Source organism: Urocitellus parryii, chromosome 5, assembly GCF_045843805.1.
Source record: "Urocitellus parryii isolate mUroPar1 chromosome 5, mUroPar1.hap1, whole genome shotgun sequence".
NCBI classification, from domain to species: Eukaryota; Metazoa; Chordata; class Mammalia; order Rodentia; family Sciuridae; genus Urocitellus; species Urocitellus parryii.
In genome coordinates this window covers 200,741,088-200,765,437 of record NC_135535.1, presented here as the reverse complement: position 1 = coordinate 200,765,437, position 24,350 = coordinate 200,741,088, and the positions used below count along the sequence as shown (strand labels likewise).

At 37.2% G+C, this 24,350-nt stretch overlaps 1 protein-coding gene across 7 annotated transcripts in view; it reads right to left on the bottom strand.

Annotated features, from left to right (window-relative positions):
* Positions 1-24,350, bottom strand: part of Inpp5f (inositol polyphosphate-5-phosphatase F) — an 83,596-nt gene that overhangs the window by 49,214 nt on the left and 10,032 nt on the right. For all 7 annotated transcript variants that reach the window (XM_077799154.1, XM_026384213.2, XM_026384210.2 and 4 more), the window contains exon 2: positions 12,387-12,467. Coding sequence is in view for 6 of the 7 variants with exons in the window: in XM_026384213.2 (XP_026239998.1) it covers positions 12,387-12,467 (81 nt within the window). In the remaining variant the exon portion in view is untranslated. The remainder of the gene's footprint in view (positions 1-12,386; positions 12,468-24,350) is intronic.

Sequence of the window (24,350 nt, the reverse complement as noted above, 5' to 3'; positions counted from 1 at the left end):
TGTTTTAATGGAAATAACTGAAATGTATCTCTAGATATCATAATCATTATAGTAGCCTATATGTAGAACAAAATAGCCCCCAAGTTAAAAGAGAGAGAGAGAGAGAGAGAGAGAGAGAGAGAGAGAGAGAGAGAGAGAGAGAGAGGCGCCAAGCACAGTGGCATTGAGCTTCTGATCCTAGCTTACTCAGGAGGCTGAAGCAGAAGGATCATAAGTTAGAGGCCAGCCTAAGCAATTTAAGAAGACCATGACTCAAAATAAAAAGCACTGAGGATGTAGCTCATTGGTAAAGCATTGCTGGGTTCAATCCCCAGTACTGAAAAAAAAAAAACCAAAAAAGTATTTAAAAACTAGAAAAGTCTAACTTATAAAGTATCATTGGGCAAAATAATTTTCTATATAAAAGTACATTTCCCTGATAACTATACCTTATCCCCCCTGAAGTGCTAAGATGTTTTCTTAAATATTTATTTAAAAATTGACCATATTACATATTGTCCCTCAATATTAAATGCCAGCATAGTAAAAATAATCAATTTTTATTCATGACTCAAGTTCATCACCATGAAGATAATCTTGTGCTTTGAAAAGGGGCATAAGAATGCTTCAAGGTTGGAGATGATTGATTCCTAGGCAAATGGACTCAAGTTCCCAGCCAGTGACAAACCTGATAACCAAGTCAGTTAAGCAATATTTTGCCCTCAATAACCCTTACTGGGCACGATTAATTAAAATCAGGTTATATATACATACAATTGACCCTTATTATTCACAGATTCTTTCTTGTGAATTTCCCTACTTGACAAAATTTATTTGCAATCCCCAAATCAATACTAGCTACAGGGGCTGGAGATGTGGCTCAAGCGGTAGCACGCTCGCCTGGCATGTGCAGGGCGCTGGGTTTGATCTTCAGCACCTCATAAAAAATAATATAAAGATGTTGTGTCCACCGAAAACTGAAAAATAAATATTAAAAAAAAATACTAGCTACACTTTGGCAGACATTCATGGATACACACAGAATACTGAAAAATTTGAGCCACCTGATGTACATGTTCCCAGATAAGTCAAATAAGGCAATGCTCTTCCAAATGAGTGTCCAATCTGCAAACAAGTACCCATTTTCCAGTCAATTTAGTGGAATACATTCTGCATTTTAATGCTTTTTGTTGATTTTGCACTGCTTAAAATGGTGGAGCACACCTGTAATCCCAGCAGCTCAGGAGATGGAGGCAGGAGGATCAAAAGTTCAAACAAAGCCAGTCTCAGCAACTCAGTGAGACCCTAAGCAACTCAGTGAGACCCTGTCTGTAAATAAAATACAAAAAAAGGACAGGGGGAGGCTGGGGTTGTGGCTCAGTGGTAGAGCGCTTGCCTAGCACATACGAAGCCCTGGGTTCAATCCTTGGCACCACATAAAAATAAATAAATAAGTAAAATAACAAATTTGAAAATCTTAAAAAAAGATCTTTTGAAAAACAAAAGGTGTGGGGCTGGGAATGTGGCTCAAGCAGTAGCGCGCTCGCCTGGCATGCGTGCAGCCCAGGTTCGATCCTCAGCACCACATACCAACAAAGATGTTGTGTCCACCAAGAACTAAAATAAATAAATTCATTCTCTCTCTCTCTCTCTCTCTCTCTCTCTCTCTCTCTCTCCCTCCCTCCCTCCCTCCCTCCCTCCCTCCCTCTCCTCTCCTCTCCTCTCTTTAAAAAAAAAAAAATGAAAAACAAAAGGTGGGGGGTGTAGACATGGCTCAATGGTTAAGTGTCCCCAAGTTAGTTTAATCCCTGGTACAAAAAAATACAAAATAAAAATAAAATATCAAAACATATTGCTCAGCTGGGCACAGTGCCACACTTATAATCCCAGAGGCTCAGGAGGCTGAGGCAGGAGGATTGCAGTCTTAGCAATGGCAAGGCACTAAGCAACTCAGTGAGACCCTAAAATACAAAATATGGTTGGGGATGTGGCTCAGTGGTTAAGTGCCCCTAAGTTCAATCCCTGGTACTCCCCCAAAAAAAACCAACAACAAAAAATAGTGCTCAATGTTATCTACTGTAATGTGCCTTACAGACAAAATGTATGTTGGATAAGCTTCATCTGGGTATTAGTTATGTTGTTGGTCATCAGTTCAATAATCATCATCAAATCAATAATAAATATTAAATATCTTTAAATAAAAACAGACATAAAGCAGGATATGATGGCACACACCTATGACCTCAGCTACTCCGGACGCTGAACCAGGAGGATCACAAGTTCATGCACAGGGGCTGGGGATATAGCTCAGTTGGTAGAGTGCTTGAGTTCGATCCCCAGCACCAAAACAAAACAAAACAAACAAACAAACAAACAAACAAAAAACAAGTCCAAGCACAGCCTTAACAAGACTCTATCTTCAAATAAATAAATAAATAAGGAGTTATGGACATAGCTCAGAGGTAGAGCACATAACTTGAGATCCTGGGTTCAAGTCCCCCACTAAAAAAACAAACACACATAATACAAGTTCATATGTTGAATGGTTGACCAAAATGTGATTGGCAGCTGGCAAAAATGTAACCCTGTGTTTCTCATAGGAACAATGGTTCAATACTCACCACGTCTGGAATTTGTGGTGACTTTTTAGAATATAACTACTTCGGATAATAAGCACCAATTATACATACAAATACATGTACATATATACATATATATGCATATATTATATACATGTATATAATTGTGTGTAATAGTGAAAAATTTGATGATTACTACAAGGATTTGTGCCACTGCTGAGAAGTTATTACATTTACCAAGAATCCTCTTAAACACAGCTAGCCCTCATAATAATCTGAATGGGATTATTTTAAGATGTTCAATAAGATTTTTAAAATCCAGTAATATAAAGGAAGGAATAAATATAAAAAGCAACCTTATAAGTGGCCCATACAGTCATCTTATCATAAAAATTTTCCACTCTTTCTGAGGTAAAAAAACCAAATTTTTGCTATTGATGCCACAGGAAACACTGGAGAAGTTGGGCACAATGATTCATGACTATAAACCCAGAGACTCAGGAGGCTGCAGTAGGAGGATCCCAACTTTGAGGACAACCTCAGAAATGTAGTAAGACCCTTTCTCAAAATAATATAAAAAAGGCTGGGGATGTAGCTCAGTGGAAGAATGCCCCTTGGTTCAATCTCTAGTACCACCCCTCCAAAAAATAATAATTTAAAAATTAATTAATTAAAAATTCCTGGGGAAAACAACTGGAGTTCAGGAATAAACAAATTGTGACCAGAAAAAAGAATGAAATTACAATATTATAGTGAAAGTTGGCCTGCCTTTAAAGTATCTCTGCCTAAAAATACAAGAATCCTAGCAGGGAACAGTGGCACATGCCTGTAACCCCAGCAACTTAGAGAGGGTGAGGCTGAAAGAGCCCAGCAAATTAGTGAGACATTACACAACTTAATGAAATCCTGTCTCAAAATTAAAAAAGGCCAAAAGGGCCAGCGATATAGCTCATTGGTAAAGCCCCCACCCCGCCCCCCGTGGTTAAATCCCCAGTGTGTGTGAGAGACAAATACAGAAATAAGTAGCATGCTTGTTAAACAACACTCTGAGAAACCTCATTACTCTGAGTCACATCATATGACTAGATCAAGCATTGTTTCTACCCAACTGTACCAAGGAGTCTGGAGCTCAGATTAGAGTCAAGAGAAGTGAGAAACTCTAATGCATAAAAAAAAAAAAAAAAAAAAAATGGAACAAGCTGAGAGGAGCAAAGAGAAAAGGATGGAGCATTCAGCACCTGGGCTAGGACCTGAGGAGAGAGTAAAGTGAACAAGAGGGAAGTAGAAAAAAATAAATAAATAAAAATAGATGAGAAGATGTCAAAGAAAGTAAATCCTCTCACACCAACCACTTCCTGCCTAGTCCACAGGGCCCGGGGCCTGGCATTTCTGTTCCTTTCTGAAGCCCTTGAGGAGTAAGAGTTTTCCAGTGGCTTTATAGGCAAGTACTAAAATAATGCTAGTACCACTTAAGTCACTCATCACTAAAACATACATTTCTTGTCATCAGTGCCATAGCAAGAAAGATAAGAAGACTAAAATCAATTCTAAAATCATATGCATAACGCATCTTACCATCTTAATGATTGGGAGACATCTTCAACACTTCAAAAGTGGAGGAAGAGCAGATGATGAGTACTATTTAATGAATGAGATCTACTTCAGTGAATTTTGTCTGTGATTGTTCAGTGTTATGAGGAGTCATTCACTTAATTACTAAACAAAGAGTCTCTATTACCAAATTAATAAAGACAATTTTCTCCTCAAACTATTTCTGAATATATCATGGGATTTATATCTTTGCTAGTGAATTTCTGGGCTTTTAAAATTCAAATACATTACCCTAATTGAGCTTATCCTCTCCTCAGTCTTCAAAATGCATTTTAACTTGAAGAGCTTTGATGATCCATTTAAAATCTCCAGCCTAAAGCAATTTTTTTCATGGATGTCTGTGTGGATATATGGCTATACTCTGGGCATTACAAAGAAAATAAGTGATAAAAACATATCAATGATGTGGGCATTTACACAGCTACTTAAAAGGCCATGTACCATCTCTCCTCACTTCCTTGCCTTTCACTCTTCCCACCATCCACCATCCTTGTCCATCAGCCCATATCCCACATACTCAATTCTTCAAGTCTCGAGTCATCCATTACTTACTCAGGGATATCTTTCACCCCAACCTTACCAGTCAGGCCTATCACCATCTATCCAAGTTGGCGACCTATGCTGTGTTCACAAATTCTGATTATTCCAATAACTTAAGAAAACGGTAAAAGAAAGCATGCAAACACATAGAAGTACCTTTTTAAAATCTAGGGACAGCTCTGTGACCTTAGGGGTCCATGGAAAGAAAGAGAGCCACTAGGATTCTTTATTCTTATATAGGGGACACACAAGGGGAAGTTCCATGGGACATTCTATCCCAAAAAGGGCAAAGGGGTAGGATTACCAAGGAACAGGTGGGTGTAACTCAACCCTACCGGGTGAAGTCCACTCTTGGAGCCACACCTCACTATTCGAGCCAGGGTAAAAGTCCAATGTATTGTGGGGTGCAATAACTGTTCAGTACCCCTTTACTCAGGACTTAAAGTGTGTACATAGCTCCTGTTCATAGTGGCTTCCAACACAGGCCCACAGTACCCACACTTTTCTTCAGAAGCTTAAGTCTATACTAACAAAACTGTGATTAGGTAATTAATGATTTTGCTCACATTCAAGCCTACAATCCTGGAAGCTCAAGTTTTATTCACCCAGCAGCCCTCTGTACTGAGTGCAGGTGTTGACACACAGTAAGCACTCCATATCTTTTAAATTGGTAAGTACTTACTGAATATTTTTGAATATTCAAAAATATTCAAAATGCACACAGGAACACAGCAAATGAGCAAAACAGACAGAAAGCCCAGGCCCTGTCTTCTCACACCTTATCCTTCAGAAAGAGAACAGACAAAAAAACTAACATGTAATTACAACTCTGAGGAAAAATTTCACTATCATTCTTACTTACTCCTGAACGTAAATAAAAAATTCTTGTTTTTCTTGGAGTTTTATTTATTTGGTACATCATTTATCCCTCCTACTTTCTGTTCCTCATATTAATAAATTTCAACTGGCCAAAACAAAGCCAGACACATTCAAGCTGTTGGAGAGAGACTATGTGATAACCTGGCTTGAAAGCCCACCGGCCAGCAAATGTCTGAAGAAGCCTTACAACCTAAAAAACAGGTCAAGAGTTCTAAACAATATTTTCTTGGCACTATGGTTAATTATAGAACAATTATTTTGGTAGAGTTTGCTTAAATGAGTGGGCAATTATCAGCCCATGGTTGAGATAACACAAGGAAAACAACTTTAAAAATTCTTCCAACATATATATTTTCAAAGGGGTGTACAGATTATGAAAGCTAGCTTCCACTAATGCTACTAATATTTTTACTACTAAAAGCATTACTTTTCACAATTTTTACTGACTCATTATCATAACAGTTTCAGCAATTATTAACATTAGAAAAATAGTCTAAGTTTAAAATTTTTTCAAAATTGTATATATAGAACTTAGGTGGTTCTCTAATCAAGTATCTGACACGTCTTATGATCTTAAAAGAAAAATGTTCATATCAATATACACTGCTTACTATGACCAAGAACTCAGTGTGTTTCATTAAATCCTCACAATAATATTGTCAAGGAAATATCATCTTGGGGTTTAGATGAAGTGCTCAGACCCAAGAATATCATGGGAACTTTCAGGATTAATCCACCTCTGCAATGAGTGCCTGGTCAATGACATTTGGAAAATGGCCTATCACACTGTGAATGAAATAAAGGTAAGAAACAGGAATCAGCAGTATTAGAACAGAGGGTATTCTCTTTGAAACACTTTGTAGTAAACATTTCAATGGACATTAGGTTCCTATTATGGTCTGAATCATCAACATTTATAAGTTGAAATTCTAATCCCCAGTTCCACAGAATGTGGCTGTATTTGGAGCTAAGGTTTTAAAAGGGTAATTATGTTAAAATGAGTTCATTAGGGTGGACTCTAATCCAATACAGGGAGTGTGATTCATTATAATATGAGGAAATTCAGACACAGTTACAGAGGAAGACTGGAAGAATACAGCCACCTGCAAGCCAAGGAGAGAGGACTCTAAAGAAACCAACCCTGCTCACACCTTGATTTCCTCCACTTCTGACCTCTGAAATTTAAAAAAATAAAAATCTATTGTTTAAGCCACCCAGTCTGTGACACTCTGCTCTGGCAGCACCAGCAAACTAATACCATTCCTAAATCACGAGAGCCTGCTACATTCCTCAGAGCTGACAATCAGGAACAGTGGCATAGCTCACCCACGCCATTTTAAGACTGTCAATGACATTTGTTCAAATAAATTTATGTTCCCATCACCCTAGGCAAGAACAAAAATTTGTGCATTAATATGTAGAGAATCAGTAGGAGGGAAACAGGAGTGAAAGAGAGTTTAAGCACAGGCATTTTATTCCCTTTCTCCTCTCCCCCCGCCCACCACAAAGATAAGATGTTCCCATGGGTAAATGCCCCCAAAGTGATTTGTTCAGTTCTGAAACACAGCTCCTTCCGGCCAGTCTAACTCTCAGCAAAAGTGTTAGTAGGGCACATGGAGAGGATGGGATGATCCTTGAAAATAAGAATGACAGGGAAAACAAGAAGAGAAAGACGAGGCTCAAGGGCAAGAAGCTGGGGGCGGAATGACACAGAGAGGGCCGTAGAGGGAAAGAAAGAACGACAGAGGGCCCTGAAAAGAATTTTTGCTTCCTGTTGGCTCCCTTTCTTCAGAAACAAACCTGTTAAGTGATGTGACAAGGTTGGGGGCAAGGGTGAGATCTGAGGATTGGGTTAGAAATTTAAAGATTTTCCATGCCTTTCTTTCCTTTTCTATATTTTCTTTCTATAGTTCGCTCTACTCCCCTCCCCTCCCTCTTCCAAAACATCCCCCACAGGTACTTTCACTGCTTGTCAACCTCCTATTCTAGGACAAAAGAAAAGCAAGGAAACAAGGAGGAAAAGGACATATAAACAGGTTGACCACAGATGCCGGGACATTCACTGCATCATAAATTTGGAAGTCATTAATTTATATTTGTACTCTGCTAATAGGAGACTTCTTTGGGGTTGTCTGTCAAGTCCAAACCCTCCTGCTCTGACTGCTACTCCCACCTCAGGGGGGTGGGCCTATGAAGCACTTGAGGTGACCAGGAAAAGCCTTTGGAAAAGCTAGGCCAATAAATCTCTTTTCCAGGAGTCTGAATCAAACTCACTATTCAATTCTTTTTGATTGCTGGTCAGTCTCCACTGATTACAGATGTTGATTTGAGGCACAAGGGTGCCATTCCATTAAAGAAAGATTTTTTTTTTCCTATATGCACAAAAACAGAAAAAGCCCAAAAAAGAAAAGAACGATGGGGCTGGGGCTCAGTGTGAGGCACTGGGTTCAATTCTCAACACCACAGACACATAAGTAAAAATAAATAAAATAAAGGTCAACAACTAAAAATATATATTTTTAAAAAAAGAAAAGAATGAAGGAGATGTATAGGGAGAGGTGGTAGTTAGAGACCCACTCCAAGAAAATAATCTCAGATCCTGTACAATATCCACTTCCAACTTTGGTCCCTTGGATTCCTTATAAAAAAAAATTTGTTTTTGCTTAACCTGATAGGTTTGAATCACAAAGAGAGTCTTGATAAAATAGTGGTATGTAATTTACTAAGAACCTTCAGGTATGCTATCTCATTTGGCACACAATACACTACAGAAATAAAACAGTTACTTTTACTCTTGTACAGCTTAAGAAGTAGAGACCCTTACACTTTGAGGTCTGTCTTCCTGGTACCCAGTCACAACTTTGAAAAGAAGTCCAGGTTCTCTAGAAGAGGGAGAAGGACCCAGTGAGATGCCCTGTGTGATGAGACCCATAGACAGGCCACATGAAGGCAAACCAAAGCAATCTGGGCAAACCCATGGCTGCTGCATGAAGAACCCCAATCAACAGAAGAGAAAAGAAGAATAGAAGAGTCACTTAATCAGACCACAGAATCATGAGACATTATACGTTGTTGTTCTTTTTGAGCCATAGATTTGGGATGGCTTATTATATAACAACAAATGAAACAGGTAAGTTCCCCTCTATCACAAAGCTAATAAATGGAGCTTGAATCCTGGTCTACTGACTGATTGCAGTGATTTATTCACTGCTCCAAGATGTGACTGAAATTAAAGAAAAATAACTCAGAAGTTTCATACGTGTCATTTAAATAATAGAAAATGAATTTTAGCTCAGAACATCCAGCTGTGAAATTATCCTGTCAGCATGTAAATGAATTAAAATATATGTATGTAAATGTGGACAGGTAGGAGAGTATTATTAAAATACTTAGCCTGGTTACAGAATGACTAAATCTTTTCTCCTCTATGTTGAAAGAATTTTTTTTAACCTACCAAAGACAGAATATACAACAATGCTCAAAACAGTATTATTTCTAATAGAGGGAGAAAAAAGAAGAAACAATTTAATTACCCAATGACAGGAAAAATGACAAATCATGATATCTTCATATAATAGGGAAAATACGGAATTCCAATTTCATACATGAACATGAATAAATCTCAAAAATAAACAATAAAAGTAAAAGAACAGCCAGGCATAATGGCACATACCTGTAATCCTAGCTACTCAGCAGGCTGAGGCAAGAGGACCACAAATTCAGGCCAGCCTCAGCAACTTAATGAGACCCTGACTCAAAATGAAAAAAGGGATGCAGATGTAACTCAGTGGTAGAACACTTGCCTAACAACGTCCCCAGTACAACAATGGCAGGGGGTAAGGTGAGAGGTGAAGAACATAAATAGCTTAATGTTCTTTATATAAAATCTCCAAAATACAAAAGTTAGCAACAAATTTTTTGAGAGAGAGAGAGAGAGAATTTTTAATATTTATTTTTTAGTTCTCAGTGGACACAACATCTTTGTTGGTATGTGGTGCTGAGGATAGAACCTGGGCCGCACGCATGCCAGGCGAGCGCGTTACCGCTTGAGCCACTCCCCAGCCCCAGCAACATATTTTTTTAAGACTTAACATATAATAAAAGCAATAGTGAAAATCAAAGGAATAAGAACAAAATTCAAGATAGTGGGCTCTTGCCAGAATGGTAGTGTACACCTATAATTCTAGCTACTCAGGAGGCTAAAGCAGGAGGATCACAAGTCTGAGACCAGCCTCAGAAATTTAGTGAGCTCTTGTCCCAAAACAAAAAATAAAAGGTGTTCAGAATGTAGCTTAATGATAGAACCCCCACTTCTGGGTTTAATCCCCAGGACCACCCACACACACACACACACACACACACACACACACACACACACACACACACAAAAGATAGTAGGTTCTCTTCAAGAAAAGAAAACACCTAAGAAAGACACAGAGAAGGCTCCAAAGACACTAGTCATGCTTCATTTCTTACTTTGTATGGTATATATACATGTGTATTTGTAAAGATGACCTTAGGCCTTAGCCTAAGCAACTCCATTTTAAAACTCCACTTTGAAACCTGCAGTCTCACCAGGCACGCCTATGGAGCCCTCCAATATGATCATCAGGCATAGCCCTGACATAAACAAGTCACTTCTCCCCTCCCTGACAAGCTCAGAGTGAAGTCTCTGTCATGTTGCCCTTGCCCTGATAAGGAGGAAAGGCAAGAAAATCAGGATGGGGACCCCTAGACCAGATGCTTAACCCCAGGGCAAATGACTTCACCAAGAAATCCTGTGGCAGCTGATAGGGATTGAAAAGGTGGTTTAGTATAAATGATGGAGCAAATGAAGAGACATTCAGTCAGCCAACACTGATGTCCCCCTGCTGGAGAGCCTGATGAGGACCTGGACTGATATCCCAACTCTTCTCATCGTTTGCCTGATCCTCTGCATCTTCCTCACTGCTCTCAAACTCTACAGCCACATCTTGACCCTGGTGAGAAATGCAACTTCTCCCTACCACCCACTCTTCAACCGGCTGTCAGCTCTACCCCAGGAGAAAACTGCCATGGTCCCTTACCTGATCACCGTGGTCTGAGTGAGTCTGCATCTGCTGGATTTAGAGCCTAAGGCTTGAGACATTAGATCTGGCACTTGAGATTAGCATGCAGAGGGAATGTCCATCATGAGCCTGTCATGATTAAGAGTGCTTGCAGTGTTTAGAATTAATCTAGAATTATTTGCTGTGGATTGATTATGTCTATTGCAGTGCCTAGCATTAAGGATAGTCATTTTCTTGATTAAGAACCTATTGTATTGAGTGATTTGAGTGAATAAATCATTGAAAGGGCAGAAGTGCGTGGACATTCTTTATTTCTCCCCCTTGACTGTGTAAGTAGCACCTTTGCCCCATTTTAACAGTATTTTACAGCATTTATAAAATATTTAATAATAAAACCAAATCTTAAATCACAATCAAAGAATTTGGCAAAGAAAAATTAGACTGTCCCTGGAAATATGTGCTTTCTAATTAACAAAAATAAACCTAGCTTCCAAATACATAATAATTTTACTTTAAAAGAATAAAAGCCAGGTTCAATGTTGCACACCTATAATCTCAGCTATTAAGGAGGCTGAGGCAGGAGGATCATGATTTCAAAGCCAGCCTCAGCAACTTAGCAAAGCACTAAGCAACTCAGTGTCTCTAAATAAAATATAAAAAAAAAAGGGCTGGGGATAGGGCTCAATGGTTAAATGCCCCCGAGTTCAATCTCTGGTACCCAAATAAATAAATAAGGTACGCTACAGAGATACGTAGTACTTCTGTTACACAGCAATAATGGCAAAGCCTCCTATAGTTCACAGCACATATTAAAGTTGATACCAAAGTTAAAATAGATATTTAAATATATTGCTTAAAATATTTCATTTAGCCTTTTTTATATACCCACCTATATAACACTTATATTTTCTCTTTTATTTATTTATTTTTTATTTTTTTATTAGTTGTTCAAAATATTACATAGCTCTTGACATATCATATTTCATACATTTGATTCAAGTAGGTTATGAACTCCCATTTTTTACCCCGTATACAGATTGCAGAATCACATCGGTTACACATCCACGTTTTTACATACTGCCATACTAGTGTCTGTTGTATTCTGCTGCCTTTCCTATCCTCTATTAACACTTATATTTTCTCACAAACAAAATTCCCTCTGAACCCAAGAAACAGGTTCCTGCCTTTCCAGGTGAAGCACTGGTGAATGGCCTAAAGTTTCCCTAAAAAGACCACACTGCATACTGAGAGACCCATTCTCTCTCCCGGCTAGAGATGACTGTATCAGGAATAGGCAGCTGACCCAAAGCAGCTAATCACAGGCTGCTGCCTCCCTACCGCTCCAGATTTATTCCTACTATTCTCTCCCTTGAAGTCAATGTACTTGCTACATCTTTCCCGCACAGAACCCATTACAATTCTCTATTATATATTTATTTCAGTGATTTATGTCTTTCCTAAATTTAGCTCCATGAGGGTAGTGAAGGGTCAGTTTGTTCATTATGTCACACCAACTACCATAATCCCTGAGACTTAGTAGGTATTCTATGAGTTTTTTTTTTTTTAACCAAAAGAATGAAAGCCTCCATTTCTCTACCTCCTTTTCTTTAAAGCTTTATTTTTATTTCATTAAACTTACATAGAAATACCCACGTTGAACACTCAAAATCTACTCATGTAACCTCAAAAAGGAAAATGTCACAGAATGCCACATTAAATTTGCAAGTTTAAGAAGATTATAGAAACATACCTGAATGAAGTTGAATTTTCCCAATAACACCTTCTACCAATCCCAAACAAATGGGATTCCAGGCAAGAAGTAGATCAGTAGCTAAAATAAAATAAGAAGCAGTCATGAGAACATATCACCAGAAAAATATTTAAACAATATATTTAGCAGTATATTTAAAAAGGATCAATGTTCCCAAAAAAGCAGTTATAAACATCCAGCACTGAATTCATTATCATAAAGCAATTTGTACAAAGCATTAAATCTGAGGCCTGAATAAGGCTTCTGATACTAGGAGAGTTACAAGGGGAGAATTGACTTGAAAAATACTACCCAGATGGAATGCAGTATCTTGGCGCCCTACAGTGGAGGAAAGAGGCTGCTACAAGAGGGCAAACACAAGGAACTGCTCAGTCCTATAACACAGATCCAGTCCCAGTTCCAAAGATAAGGCCTGGAAAACCACCATAGCACTGTCTACTTACTGAATTCTACTCTGCTAAAAACTTTCTCCAAAGGTGCTTACACCAAGCAAAGAAAGTCACTGCTCTTTTATACAACTTCTAAAGCATAAACACTTATTGAGTGCTCCCATGTGCTGGGTATCTCCATCAGGGTTCTTCATCTGAACCAGAAAACAGATCTCAATGATTTAGGTAACTGTGTTCTCATTTCTCTCATATGAGAATGCAATATCATGTAACTGGTACCATTCTACATGCACAGGAGAGAAGCAAATTCATTACACACAAAGGATGCCTAAGGATGATGGGAACCCATGTTGCAAAAGGCTGTTATGTACATGGTGAGAAATGTTACATCTGTGGTAGTTAGCTCAACAGCTGGAAAATATTAGCAAGAAAACAACATTTCTCTTTGCAGAAAGTTAAAATTGCACTTCATTTATTACCATTTATTTTACCAAATAAATCTTAGTTTTATTTTAGCAAAACTAATACTTGATCTGTAATTCACAAGACAATCATACATTTAAAAGCTAATTTAGTCTCCGAATTTGTTTGAACTTTGACTACTATATCCTGAATGTCTTTATTGTTACACTCAATGAGAGGCAAAAAAGTTGACTTCAGTGGTTTTTTTAATTTTTTTTTTTTAGTTGTTGATAGACCCCTATTTTTATCTATATGCAGTGTTGAGAATCAAACCCAGTGCCTCACACATGCCAGGGAAGTGCACCACCACTGAGCCACAGCCACAGCCCCGCAACTTCACTGTTTTTTTTTTTGGTTAAAGAATTGATTTTTTAAAGTTGTTACATATATATTTTCATGTTAAATCCATAAACTTTATGAGTTAGGTATGAGGAGTCCCACTTCACATATGAGGAAATATATACTTTCAAAACTAACAGGGTAAAGTCAAACAAAGGATGGGGGCACTCTACAAAAGCAAGGTCTTCCTGAGTCAGGGCTGTATTCCAAACTAACCTGCTACAGTGCCACACTCAGAAACTTCAAGACATTTTAAGTAACATTACAGAAATTATCATTCCACTCCTCTCCACACCACTCAGAGAAATTTATTTTGCTATATTTCGGATCACATGGTTTGTATGCCAACCCACAATACTATAAACACAGTATTATAATGTTATAAGTATTATTTCACAAATACAGTATTTTCTCAGTTCTTTGAAATAGTCTTCAAATTGGAATTTCATGGTGTCATAACTTTACTCTTAAGAAAGTATTACCTCACTCTTGGGCATTTAAGTAATTGCAAGTTTTACCCCTGTTACAGAAACACTATGTTAAATAATTAATTTTACGCAGATATGTTATTTTCCTCCCTAATTAACAGCTTTAGGACAGATTACTAGGAATGAAATTAGTAGGTCAAAACATTTTTAAAAAATGTAAAGTTCTCAAATATTACCTAATTGCTTTCTACAAATGTTATACCAAGTTGTATCTTCAAAAAGCATATAAAAATGCTTGTTTTAAAGTACTCTGGTCAAAATTTTTAAATTTTGCTAATTTGGTGGAATCCACCACTTAAAATGATGTTCATTTTCTTTCTGTTGCTGGTAAGATTAAACATTTAACTATAAGATTGCTTATGTTTTTTTCTTCTACTATGATTCCCTTGTCCATATCTTCTAATAATTTTTCTTTATATTTCTTTTGACTCAAAAGTTCTTTGTATATTCAGGACTTCAGGAGAAAAAGATATAAAAAGCCAGAAGCAAACATGAGAGTCAGAAAAAGATATGAAGAAGATATGCTGCTGATATGAATGACAGAGGAAGAAACTATGAACCAAAGAATGTAGGCAGTCTCTTTAAGCTTAAAAGGGAAAACAAAGAGCTATAAATGAAAAAAGACATTTATCCAAAAAGATTAATAAAAATTGACAAAATTAGTAAGATGGGCAAAGAAAAGGAGAATAATGGAGTCACTAAAACCATCTCGTGGCCAATATGCTGAGGTCAGAGGGGAGAAATAAAACAAATCTAACCCCTTGAAAATATCATGGAGTCTCTGAATAAAGCAACTCTAAAATCACCTTGTTTGGTTTTCTTACTATGTAATAAAATTATGATAATAAAAATGATAATAAAATTATGTAAAGGAAAAAAAGACTTCAAATCCTTGACATGTTTGCAAATATGATCCATTTTAATTTTTTATGAATATCTACCATTTTCATTATTTTTAGGCTTAAAGAGGTATTTGTTAATTGATATCAAGTATCTATTTTTCTCATGTGTATGCATGGCAGTGTGTGTATGCAAGTGCTGGGGATTGAACTCAGGGCCTCACACATGCTGAACAACACTCCACCACTGAGCTATATCCCAGCACTTACTGCTTTTATCTGTTATTTTTTAAATATTTAACTTTAACTCCAATAGTGAGCCAGAACCCCTGTATCAGACAGGCCAAGTCTCAATGTCTGTCAACATAGATACTCGTGCTAAGGAAAGAACTCAAGATCTCCTAATGGTGCCACTCTGATCTTCAACAGTTATAAGAGCTCTAGGAATAGGAAGGAGGAATAAAAAGTTAGAGCCAAAGTAGTAGGGAACAGTTACACAGAAATAGATCTTCAGGCATAATAAGGAAAGCAGCAAGAATAATAATGCAGAGAAAAGTATAGGATTTTTTCTGAAATTTGTCCCATTATTAGGAGAACACATATCAAATACTTACCAGGAACCAAACACTGTATCAGGCAAAGATGATAGAAAAATAAAGGAATGAACGATCTAGATAACAGAAGACCAGCAGACACAGTAGAGACTTGAATTCATAAGTCTGTAAACTGAGGCCAATTATGGTAATGAATCTGAACTTTCTGGCAAGCAGATAGTGACATAAATAAAACAAGATTACAACCAGGGATTATATCTCAGATGACATAATGATCCTCACCTGAAAGTCAGAGTTTTCAACTGTTTGAGGTCCATCATAGGAAATACTTTGTATATCATGACCTAGTAAACACATACACATCCATACCTATGTACCAGAAACAAAGTTTCATGAAATGATGCTTGAAAAGAAGTAAAGACTGGAAGCAGGGAAAAATAGCTGGGTTATTATTGCAAAATCTTGGCTTGCAAGGACATGAAAGGTCACAAAAAATGAGTTTGGGAAATGGGTTGTCAGTGGGTGAAGAATGTAGAAGATTAACATAAAACTCCTCAAAGGAAGCTATGGGAAGGTCAGGAAGAGAGCAAATATCTTAAAGATGACTCTGAAACATGCATTGTCTCCTGAGTGGGTGAAGACACAGGCAAGAAGAACAAGAGGAAGCAGGGCAGAAAGGACAGGGTCTACAGCAGCTGAAGGAAAATAGAGGTGAGAATCTCCTAATACAATGGCCTTTTTGCATCTTTGGCATTTTGAACCATGTAAAAACATCAACCATTCAAAAACATAAGATTTTAACTTTAAAAAGTAAACAACCATGCTGTAGTCTAATGATTAAAAATAAATCACTGATGATGTCTGAGATCCAGAATAAAAACCATTAAAACCCACTAAGACTGAGTTCATGATGGAATGGTCAAGGAAAACTGTCTAGATATAAAATGAGGGGAGACACTTAAGGAGGAAAAGAAAGCAGAGGCATGGTGGCACATGCCTGTAAGCCAGCCGCTGAGGGGGCCCAGCTGTGGTGGAAGCCAGCCTCAGCAATTTATTTTTTTTTTAATTTTTTTTTATGTTACCTTGAGTTATAATTGTCTGCTTAATGTAATTTTAAGCCTCGGAAATTTCGCAAGACCCTGCCTCAAAAAAACAAAACAAAAATGTTCTGGGGATGTTGCTCAGTGGTTAAGCATCCTTGGGTTCAATCCCTGGTACTACAAAAAAAAAAAAAAAAGAAAAAAAGAAAGAAAGAAAGCAGGCAGAGATGATGAAAATAAAAGTACAGGTGTAAAATCTAACCTTGAAATAGAGGAAAGATGTTCTTTTTTTTCTCCTAAGTCTGGAAGATAGACTAAATATAGAAATAGAGAAGAGAAGCAGATGAACATATCAGATGGCCTTGACTCAGTAAAATTAGGAGTCAAAGTCATCTTTGTTTTATCAAGGGTAAGGACAGAATGGTGACAGGACCCTGGAGGCTTGGTAAGAGGGAAGTTGGAAAGTCAGTTTGTAAATATTTAATGTGTGCTTATATACATGTATTTTTAAACTGTTTTCAAGAATAAGGGTATTAATCCATTAATGTGTCATTAAGTCAGTCATGGTGGCACACACCTGTAATACCAACTACTCAGGAGATTGAGGGAGGAGGATAACAAGTTCAAGACCAGTGTGGGCACCTTAGTGAGACTGTCTCAAAATAAAAAGGGCTGGGGGTATACCTCAGTGGTAGAGCTCTTGACTAGCATGAATAAGGCCCTGGGGTTCAATCCCCAGTGCTACAAAAAAAAAAAGAAAAAAAAAAGAAAAGAAAAGGGTCATGAAGTCAATTTTGTGTACTGAAATAAGCATTAATACCAACAGAATAGAAAACAGAAAAGCTGCATAACATAAGAAGTCATATCATTCATGAAACTTTTGTTTACATACATGTATGTATTCACCAGATCATGACATTAAAAAGTATTTCCTTCTCTGGACCTTAAACAGCTGAACACACAATTTTGAGTGAGGGTTCATTATATTAACCTTGTAAATTATTTTGTTCAATTCTTCTATGTACTCGCTAATTTTTCTGACTGCTTAACCTATTATTTTTGAGAGGTCTTATTTTTTAAAAATTCATACTTTTTGTATTTTTTCCTTCTTGATTTTTACTTTATATCTTTTGAGACTAGCTGTCAAGTATGCAGAGATTCAGGATTATCATATCTTCCTGGTGAACTGCTTTATTTAAAAGGATGTAATAAATGGAAATTGTACTCCAATGCCATTTTTTCAAATAAGTTTTTGCTCTCAAGACTAGTCTATTAATATGTGAAATAAATATATTAGATATTAAAAAAGGATAAATATGAACATTGCTAATTGAAGGGAAAGCAAGGAGCTCTACAGGTTAGCAAGAAATGAAAGACAGAGACCAGGCAGAGCTGACAAATAAACTCTTGTGTGTATCTCTACCTGGTCTCCATCTTCCATTTCTCGCTTACCCCATCTCTCGTTCCTTGCTTTCTCTTCACTAATCCAATGGTATTCTCCTCCCACAACCTTGAGAATAAAATCCAAATTCATTGGCAAGGCTTGTCAAACCCTGTTAGGCTACAGCTGCCCACTCTCCTCCACTCTAGCATCTTATGGAATGATGTTCCTCACCCACTTCTGCCTGCTCTTAATTCCAGCCTCAGAACAAGGGTCATTGGTCTTCCTGGTCACATTCCCCTCTCCACCCACCCAGTAGGGCTGACCAGACTCTCTTGTTGGCTCCCCTGAACCCAGTACAAATTTCCATCTCAGCATCTTCATTGTTGTTTTTTGTGGTTGTTTGGGTTTTTTGTTTTTGTTTTTAGTGTTCCTAATTATTCACTTGACTGAACAGAAACTCATCAAGAACAGGGAACTCACTGAGACCTGTTCTATGTTCAGCTTTATGTTACCAGTTCATGGTACACAGTAGCCTCCAAAATGGATGGGTTATCATTGTATGACACAGAAAGAAGCAAACTGAAGTCAGATAATTTGTTTGTAACCAGGCTGGAAGTTTACTATTTAAAGTAGGAAAAGTTAAACTCATTCAGTCTATTTCAGATAAGGGACATTGAGGCTGGTAGAGATACAATGACCACCCATCACTACTGAGTTTGTTATCATCAGAACAAAATTTCTCACTCTCAGTCCAGGATTACTCTTCCTAACACATTTCTAACACCATCAGTTTTCCCACCAAATATTCTCTGGTGTTATACTCTCATATTTGCATGGGGCTTTCGGCTCACCATCATCATTCCAGCTGCCTATGCCAGAACCTAGGAGACACCCAAAATGACTTTTTTTAGTACTGGAGATTGAACCCAGGGGCATTATACCATTGAGCTACATTCTTATTCCTTTTGTATTTTGAGACAGATTCTCACTATGTTGCTGAGAGTTTCACTAAATTCTTGAGGCTGGCCTCAAACTTGCAATCGTTCTGCCTCAGCCTCTGAAATCTGGGATTACTGGCATGGACTACCACACCCATCTCAAAATGCCTTTCTTGCTCACCAAGTCCTACTGATTGTATTTTCTCATCAATATCTGATGAATATTCTCTCCACCCCTAATACCACTATGCTAGCTCAGGGACATAACCTTCACCCTGTGGATCAAAAGAGATGTTGTTGTTGGCCTTCAACAGACTGCTTGACACACAACAGGCACTCAAATACTCATGAATGCAAGGGGAACTCAACACTTTGGTACTCCTGACTCCTGCTGAACCAGGCGTCATATTGTAGAGAGCCATGAGAATGAGGCTGAAGAATTAAAGTGACCAACTCAAGAGGACAGGAGTTGTTTCCTCCAGAAAGGTCAGATTTACACTTGAGATAGAATACCAAGACAAGTGTGAACAGGATGGATATGAGAGGGCAGGTTTGAATCCAGAGTTAACTAAATAAATGAATAAAACTAATAAATGAATAAACTAAATAAATGAATAAAAATAAGCAAAGAGGACTGGGCTTGTGGCTCAGCGGTAGAGCACTTGCCTAGCACATGCAAATCAGATGACAAATAAGAATGGGCAGTGTGGCCTGGGGCTGACTCTAGAATGGAAAAGCTAGACAGAATCAAGATATTCAGATCTCACATGGACACAGTCTGTGTTTGGTGTTCTGGGCCAAGAATCCTAGCTCCACTGAAATCTCCGAACCCCTCTCAACTTCAGTTTCCTCTTTTGTAAATGGGAAGTCCATTTAATTTATAGGGTTTTCAGGAGTATTAAATAAATTGTTTAAAATACTCAGTATAATGTCTGTCACATAATAAATATTAATAACTCTCAGATCAAGGTGGGATATGTGTATGCTATTAAAAACTCAAGGTTCAATCGATTTTTAAGGTTTTACATATGGCTTTAAAAAAAGGTATGAAATTTAAAAAAAAAAACAAACCAACTTCAATATGCTTTTTATTTATTAAACCTTATGGTAGGACCATAATTCTTGGAAGCTTTCTCAGAATGATAAACACTTCATGGAAATATGCCTAGATAACACCTAGATATACACCAGAACTCTATTTCCTCAGAATATGAAACACTGTGCTGCAGTTCTGATGTAGCTTAAAACTGGTCATACAGTCTCAGTCCCAGAATTTGGATACAATTCTGGTCCAAATGGCAAATCAAGCATGACCGCCAGCTTTCTCTCTTCTCCCAAACCCTAGATGGATGAGAAGGAAAATCTAGAAGAGGCAGAGTCTAAAAGGAGGAAAACTTTCTTGGGAAAGATATGGATATTTACATATGATCAGTTGCATATGTGAAAAATACATAGTGGGTCCTAAGTTTGATGAAACTACAAAAGAAGACATTGTGTAACTTTTAATCAGCAACAGAAAAATACCTGACAAAATTTGATCTATCTAATGAAAGATAAGGAAAGCTGGCAGAGAAAGAAAAAGCATAATAAATAGAAAAGATAAAAGTTAGAAATTAGCCAAGTGTGGTGGCTTATGCCTGTAATCCTAGCAACCTGGGAAGCTGAGCAGGAAGATCACAAGTTCAAGGCCAGCCTTGAGTATGTATAAATGTGGCTGTATAATCAACGTGGATTCTGCAATCTGTACACAGGGGAATAATAAGAATTCATACCCCATTTGAGACAAATATATGATATATGATATGTCTAGATCAATGTAATGTTTTGAGCAACCAATAAATTTCTGATGCTTAAAAAAAAAAAAAAAAAAAAAAAAACAAATCCAGAGATCACCAATAAACAATTTAAACCTACAAAAAAAAAAAAAAGGCCAGCCTTGGCCAACTTGGTGAGACCCTATCTCAAAATAAAAAGCTTAAGGGTATAATTCATGGCAGGGCATCCTTGGGTTCAATCCCCAATATTTCTCACATACATACATACATACACACACACACACACACACACACACACACACACACACACACCTTACAATGTAAACAGTTTCAACTAACCAAGTAAGAGACTATTGAGTCTCAACTCCTCTTATCGTTTATTTAATTACATGGCTATTTTGTTTACCACTGTACACTCATTCAACAGTTAGTAAACTAAATAAATGAATAAAAATAAGCAAAGAAGACTGGGGTTGTGGCTCAGCAGTAGAGCACTTGCCTAGCATATGCAAAGCCCTGGGTTCGAGCCTCAGCATCACATAAAAATAAATAAAGGTTAAAAAAAGCAAAGAGTAAAAATAGATTACTCCTTCCAATTGTTTATCTTCATCAATTTGTAGTAAGACTAACATCTTAAGTTTCATTTTGGCTTTTGGGGGGTTTTGTTTTGTTTTGGGCAGTGGTGGGATCAAACCAAGGACTTTGAACATGCTAGGCAAGTGCTCTAACATTGAGCTATATCCCCAGCCCTACAAACATTTGCCTTTTGGTAAGTACAACAAATGATAAGCATGTGATTTCTAACAATAAAAAACAACTAAAAATTCTGGGCAACTTTAAATTACCTTGTATCTCTAGTAGGTGCACATAACTTCTCATATCAATGACACAAGAGACACAAGAAAGGTAGATCTGAACAGGGCACTATAACTAATCCAAAAAGGGAGGTTTGGTGCATTGTCTGAACACCCATTACTTTCCTTTCCGGTATACTGCCTGGCACATAACAGACACTTCAAAATATGTCTGTGTGCATGAATATATAGATGATTTTAATCTGCTACTCCTCACTAAGGAAATAAAACAAGTTGGCATTAGAAGAATCTGAATAGAGGACACATGTAGATATTAGTCTAGGCATATGCAGAAACTAAACTTAGTAGCTGACACACTGTCCATGATATTAATGGCTACTCAGGGGACAGAAGGCTTTGGAATGAAGTGACCAGTGTGCTTCCTTCCACAAACAACAAACACGTAACTAAACTACTCCAAAAAAGGTACTATTTTCTAACCTTTCCCTCAGCAGATATATGCTAATATAGCATATAAATTCAAAATGGAAATATTTTAAATTTGAAAGTAAGTTTTAAAATTTAAGTTTATCAAGTTAGGAGTAGAGTTGCTTACAAATTACAAAAGTACAGCATTTTAGAAATAATGCCAAATTGTAATTAGTGAAATAATAAAGCAACATACACTCAAAGTCCTAAGTACTTGTAATGAGCCTAATTGTTTGACTCATTAGATCAACATTTCCACTCTTCAGATCTATTTGGCAGCTCAGAACTTCTATTTTCATATGCCCTCCTCTTTCTGGTATATAAAAAACAAGTGATTAAGTACTACTGTGTGCCTGCAGAGAGCATGAGTCATTCATTCCAAGATCCCAGAGTGAAGGCACTCCCTCAAACCAAGAACAAGCTTGGGTTTTACACAGCTAAAATTTATAGACAGTTTCACCTGTGTCTTAAAAAAAAAAAAAAACAGTGCCAGTGTATGCATAAGTAATCAGACTCAACTTTTATTTCCTGCTAAAGATAAAAGATATTGCTCTGAAAAGACAAAAGCCAATATCAAAGTCAAACAAATGAGAAGAAGAGTTTAAGAATGAGAAATTGAGGGCTGGGGATGTGGCTCAAGCAGTAATGTGCTTGCCTGGCATGCGCGGAGCGCTGGGTTCGATCCTCAGCACCACATAAAAATAAAAGATGTTGTGCCACCAAAAACTGAAAAAATAAATATTAAAAAATCCTCTCTCTCTTAAAAAAAAAAGAATGAGAAATTGAAAATTCCAATTGTTAGTTCATCCATGCTGTAATTCTCAGAATTTAATTAATCTGGAAAACAGGTTAAGAAATAGTTTTATTCAGGTGCAATCTTAAAAAAAATCAAAGTTTAAAACATATTTCCTTGAACTTTCTAATGGTAATTATCTCTCCAGCATGCAGCAAGCTAAAGGACTAATTCAATTTAGAAGTTCCAGCAGCTGGTGATTTCCCAGTGTGAAATCTACCTCAATGGTAGTCAATCTGGGCTGTTTCTTATCATCTAGGAGCTTTAAAATACTGATGCCCTAGGCTTCATGTCTCAAAGACTGGTTAGGGTAAGGCCCTGACACAAGTACTTTTTTTTTTTTTCATCTCTCCTATGTACTCTAATTTATAGCCAGATTGAGAACTACTGACTTAAATGATTATAGGTCACTGGGAGAAACTACTGCATTAGTGGTTTTATCCCATCCATCTGATTCAAAGATGACTGAAGCATTTATTATATGAAAGAGTTTAAAGTTGAAGTATCATAAACTTCATAAAGATCTCATAATACAAGTTGGCAGAAAAACTGTTCTAAGCTACCAGAAGGAAATACACTTCAAAAAACAACTCTTCAGAATACTTAAAAGATGAGGGAGCCAGGCATGGTGGTGCATGCCTATAATCCCAGTGACTCAGAGTCTTGAGGCAGGAGGATCACAAGTTCAAAGCCAGTCTCAGCAACTTAGCAAAAACCCCGTCTCAAAATAAAAAATAAATAAAAAGGACTGGGGATATGGCTCAGTGGTTAAGTAACACTGGGTTCAATCCCAGGTACCAAAAAAAAAAAAAAAAAAAAAAAAAGAGAGAGAGAGCGAGCGGGCGATACCACCTAGGAAAAGAACTCCTCAGTAATTTCTACACTTACATATTAAAATAGGGACCTAATTACAGTGTAGCAGAGGAGCCACAAAAGTTTTGATCATCCTGAAGCAAATTAGAAATTGCTTTTTAAACTCTACAATATCCAAACACAAAACTATTATAACTTTCTACATGATGCATCAAGTCCTAATTGTCAAATCTCAAGAAAACAGCCACTGTAACTCAAAAAAGAACAGAAGATAACTAAGAAAAGAATTTTATGAAAGGTCAGACAATGTAATTAGGATTTTATGGGTATGGACTGAAGGAAATGTATAAAATTATGAAAGGTATGGACTTTACAGTATAGTCACAATACCAGAATAGAAGATATATACATTTCAAAGAATAAAAAATGGAAGTATGGCTTAAATTACAACTTTCCAAATTCATTACTTTAGGAACCCTTGATAATAAATTCATAATACATCACCCAGACAGGCACAGTGGCACATGCCTGCCTGTAATTCCAGCAGCTCAGGAGGCTGAAGCAAGAGGATCACAAGTTCAAGACCATCCTCAGCAATTTAGTGAGACCCTATCTCAAAATTAAAATAAAAAGGACTGAGGGTGTAGCTCAGTAGTAGAGTGTCCCTGGGTTCAACCCCTAGTATAAATGAAAAAAGGAAAAAATGCAACATAAAGACATCACTCAAGAAACATAGCAATATATTAGGATACACCTACACCTCACCTTCTGCTCTCCCAAAAACTTACTTCAATATCACTTTCAGAAACATGATTCTGAGAGCTAAATCAAAAGCACAGATAAGCT